This window comes from Camelina sativa, chromosome 7 (assembly GCF_030686135.1).
Source record: "Camelina sativa cultivar CO46 ecotype springtype chromosome 7, ASM3068613v1".
NCBI lineage: Eukaryota > Viridiplantae > Streptophyta > Magnoliopsida > Brassicales > Brassicaceae > Camelina > Camelina sativa.
Genome location: NC_141886.1, coordinates 28,206,758 through 28,211,073, shown reverse-complemented (window position 1 = coordinate 28,211,073; position 4,316 = coordinate 28,206,758). Strand labels below are relative to the sequence as shown.

The 4,316-nt window shown below is 30.5% G+C and overlaps 1 protein-coding gene across 3 annotated transcripts; it reads left to right on the top strand.

Annotated features, from left to right (window-relative positions):
• The first annotated feature begins 1,071 nt into the window (after window positions 1–1,071).
• On the top strand, window positions 1,072–4,111 carry LOC104702760 (putative trehalose-phosphate phosphatase E). 3 transcript variants are annotated; one of them, XM_010418673.3, is made up of 12 exons: window positions 1,072–1,207; window positions 1,340–1,569; window positions 1,656–1,796; window positions 2,223–2,294; window positions 2,378–2,470; window positions 2,591–2,647; window positions 2,762–2,863; window positions 2,955–3,032; window positions 3,139–3,208; window positions 3,338–3,408; window positions 3,505–3,597; window positions 3,705–4,111. In XM_010418673.3, exons 1-12 carry the CDS (start codon window positions 1,204–1,206, stop codon window positions 3,759–3,761), a joined length of 1,068 nt encoding a protein of 355 aa, XP_010416975.1. In that variant the 5' UTR covers window positions 1,072–1,203; the 3' UTR covers window positions 3,762–4,111. The 3 variants fall into 3 exon arrangements, with proteins under 3 accessions (XP_010416975.1, XP_087316332.1, XP_087316331.1); XM_087460206.1 differs by lacking the exon at window positions 2,223–2,294; XM_087460205.1 differs by lacking the exon at window positions 1,072–1,207 and having other exon boundaries at window positions 1,294–1,569.
• The last annotated feature ends 205 nt before the right edge of the window (window positions 4,112–4,316 follow it).

The window sequence follows — 4,316 nt, the reverse complement described above, 5'->3', positions numbered from 1 at the left end:
TTATACAACATTTAACATATATAATTTCCAAAATAAAGTTTGTGAAAGAACAGTATATCTGATTTCGCTGCGAAACGAAAGAAGTGTGACTTGCACCACCAAAATCTTTACAATATTTATTGTGAATAACTGATAGAGTAAAGGAAAAAAATAAAACAAACATTACTAGCTGTCTAGCCAGATGTAAATAAAATATCTCTCAAGAGTATCAGGAGGATCTCATCACGAACTCAAGACTAAGATCTCAATTAATCAACTTTATTGTTTCGTTAGATCTCCAATGAGAGAACACAAACTATTACGGGAATTTGCTAATTAATGTTTTGTTATTGGGACTTGCTAATGTGCCAGACGTTGACTGGACACAAGATAGTTAACTACTCTAGCCATGTGGCGCTTACTAAACTGTAACAGCAGTGAAACCTAATAAGAACAAAAACGTGTTCGATTTTAATTTGGCGATCTCGTTGTATTAATATAAAAAGAAAATTTGCATGTTATATGGTGACAATATATTATATATCGGATAAACAAAGGTTGATCCGTGTATATATACCAAGTCTTGATATATTTTATTATGTAAACAAAATGAAAATATTATTAACGCGTAAAAATGGTTTGTACCATCTCATGTCATGTGTTGCATGGATTGCATAATTGCAAATGGTTCAGTCCATTAATTAAGAGATCCGTCGTAGACGACATATCATTGGCTGTTAAAATCTTCTCGCTGGCAGTCAAGTTCGACTTCACTTTCTTACAAGAGGTTAGAATACGGACCAGTGGACCAAACAAGAAAACAAATAAACAAAAAGTTATTTGATTAATTTTCAAAAAAATATCTATATACATATATTCTTTTGTCAGCATGATCAAATTGGAGGGGACCACGTGGCACTTGACAGGAACGCTCCAACGCCAAATAACCCAAAAGATATCCAAAGCATAGCCAACAAGGAAGTCACCTATGTGACTCACAAACTACACGTGGACAGTATAGTGGAACTCGCACTCAATGGTTTCGACTCGGACACATACAATATCTCATTTTCCTTTGTTTTTTAAACTTTCTTTTATTTTTGTTTTTCAAATTTTCTTGCAACTATAAAAATGGGTCCATACCCTTAGCTAACAACAACCACATTCAGTCTCATTTCCATAAAAAAATATAACTTCATTTCAAGTTTTGATTCATATCCTAAAATGGGTAATTTTTTTTTTGTTTCTTGCAATGGTCACTAACAAATTGATATGTCTACTACATTTGATATAAAAATATTCAAGAATATATACATGTTACTGATCTGTTATTCTTTCTGTTTTAATCTTATCTTCTCAGTTAGATTCGTTGAAGAGAATATTACTACAATGTTGGAGACAAAGATCATCTCAAACTCGGAGGTCTTATATGTCGGAGGAGACGAGGGTGATACGTCACCGGGGACGAAAGTTCTTCAAAATTTTCAGATCAACGAGGAAGGAGGAGGACTGATAAGATCATGGGTTGATTCTATGAGAGCTTGTTCTCCTACTCGTCCCAAATCCTTCAACAGCCAAGCTTGTTGGATTGTAATGTCTTCTTACTTCCTCTGTTCTTTTTTTTGTCTTCTTCTCTTTGTTATATTATATTAAACGAGAGAATTACAAATTTGCAGAAGGAACATCCATCAGCTTTGAAGATGTTCGAAGAAATACTTCATGAATCTGAAGGCAAGCAAATCGTTATGTTTCTTGATTATGATGGTACTCTCTCTCCCATTGTTGATGATCCCGATCGAGCTTTCATGTCCAAGAAGGTAATTTTTGGAGCTTTTTTTTTGTTTTTCACATATTTTCTTGGTCAGCTAGGTAGATAAATCATACTGTGGTTTTTTTTTCTTTTTTTTTTATATTTTACCATATCGTGAGAGAGATTTATTTTTATTTTTTTTTGTTTTGGACAAAATCATGAGAGTCAATTAAGCAAACGATTATGATACATTTGTTGTTTCAAAATACACTAAATTGGGTGCAATACTTCTCTCTACACGACATATTACTATATTATATATATATATATATATATATAATTATAAGGTGTCATGTTAATTAGAAAAATAATATCACCAACCTTGGTGTTTAAAAAAGAAATAATAATATCTATAATCATAACCTATGCTCATGGTCAGTTAGTGCAATTAGCCTTAACTAAATAATCTTTGTGATTGAATTATCTTTTCCAGATGCGAAATACTGTGCGGAAACTTGCAGACTGTTTTCCAACAGCCATAGTTAGTGGGAGATGCAGAGAGAAGGCACCATACAATTTTAAATTTCACTTTAATTATTTAATAAAAATACACTTTTATTGATTTTTATTTGATTATGTTTAATTCAGGTTTCTAGTTTTGTGAAATTAACTGAGTTATACTATGCTGGAAGTCATGGCATGGACATCAAAGGACCAGAGCAAGGATCTAAGTACAAGAAGGTATGAATACATAAATAACTATAGGTTTGTTAAAAAAATAACATAAATAAAACTATAGATTAGAATTTATTTTTTAAGATATATTTATATATTTTTCTCATTTCTCTAAATAAAATCCAGGGAAATCAATCTCTTCTTTGTCAACCCGCGACTGAGTTCCTCCCGGTGATTAACGAGGTAATCACATTATATTATACCCATTAATCAATAATATATAATTTGTTAATTAAATTTATATCTTATACTATATAGCTATGTTTGTTAAATTTTTGTTTTTCTTATGTTTTCAAGGTATATGAAAAACTAGTCGAGGAAACCAAATCAGTTCCAGGAGCCAAAGTTGAGAACAACAAATTTTGTGCGTCAGTTCACTTTCGATGCGTAGAAGAAAATGTATGGATCATTTTTGCTTATACTAGATTAGTCGCATAATATTATTATTGTTTTAAAATAATAATTAAGCAACTAATATATAAATTAACAGAAATGGAGTGACTTGGCCCATCAAGTTCGATCAGTGTTGAAGACCTACCCCAAGCTCATGCTTACCCAAGGAAGAAAAGTAACAATTTTGTGGAAAAAATAAATAATTTTAAGTAGTTAATATCTCAACTAAGATTTTGTTTTTCATCATGATTATTTACTTTTTTGGTCTGATATAATTTCAGGTCTTGGAGATTCGTCCAATCATTAAGTGGGATAAAGGCAAAGCACTCGAGTTTTTGTTAGAATCACTCGGTAAAACTTTACTCATGCCTACTTATTAATTTATCAATCATATCATGAAATGGTGGACTATGTAGTGGTTTTAAAGTTTAAACGTCTAATGATTTTTCACTAATAGAAATTAGCATTTATCATGTTTAGGATATGATAATTGTACCGATGTTTTTCCTATATATATTGGAGATGATCGTACCGACGAAGATGCCTTTAAGGTATGTATACATTCTTATATATATTCATAATCTCTCGTTATAATTCATATATATAAATATTTTAAATTAATGATTCCATAACTAACATTGTAACAGATACTGAGAGATAAAAGACAAGGCCTTGGAATTCTTGTATCCAAATACGCTAAGGAAACTAACGCTTCTTATTCTTTGCAAGAGCCAGATGAGGTAAGTTTTCTTACTCTAGACTCTAAACAACATTTGGTAAAAAGTATTTGGTGTAATGTGGATATTTTTTTATTAATAACTTGTTTCTTATTCTTTTGGTTTTATAGGTTATGTTTTTTTTAGAACGTTTGGTGGAATGGAAACAGTTAAGATGTGGGTCATGAAGAGTTTACTCCAAGTACAGGAGAATCTTTTTTTTTGTTTACTATGTATTAATTATTAAGATTCTAACGTATCATGAGAACGAGAATGAATTTTTTTAAGATAAACAAGAAGACAAATATAGAGGGGTTCTTGTTCCTTTCTTTTACAACTTTGGTTTTGAGACTACTAGTCCTTTGTTGCTATCAATGCATGATGTTCAAATCGTAAATTTATAAATCATATGGGGAAATATGTACGTATTATTTCTCTGAAGTCCGAAACATGTTTGATATGTATTGATAGTAAGTAATCTTTATCTAATACTGTTACTCATAACGTATAATAAACTTTTACAGTCTTTTGGAAAAAAGTATACCCATACGCTCGATCCAATATTATACTTAACAGTAAACATTACAAAAACAAAGATAGTATTAATATTGAATGAATGTTGCGGACAAAATACACTAAGCTATATATTAACTGATATATAAGATGATTTTATTCAAAAATAAATAAATAATAGTTAAATTTATAAACTGAGGTAATCATCCCAACCGTTTCAACCATTCAAA

Bases quoted from the DNA above. Each gene is read 5' to 3' on its own strand.
- LOC104702760 (XM_087460205.1), top strand. From the start codon at position 1,294: ATGTTACTGATCTGTTATTCTTTCTGTTTTAATCTTATCTTCTCAGTT. The intron at 2,295-2,377 runs GCACCATACAAT...TGTTTAATTCAG, and splicing joins GTGGGAGATGCAGAGAGAAG to GTTTCTAGTTTTGTGAAATT. The intron at 3,409-3,504 runs GTATGTATACAT...ACATTGTAACAG, and splicing joins CCGACGAAGATGCCTTTAAG to ATACTGAGAGATAAAAGACA.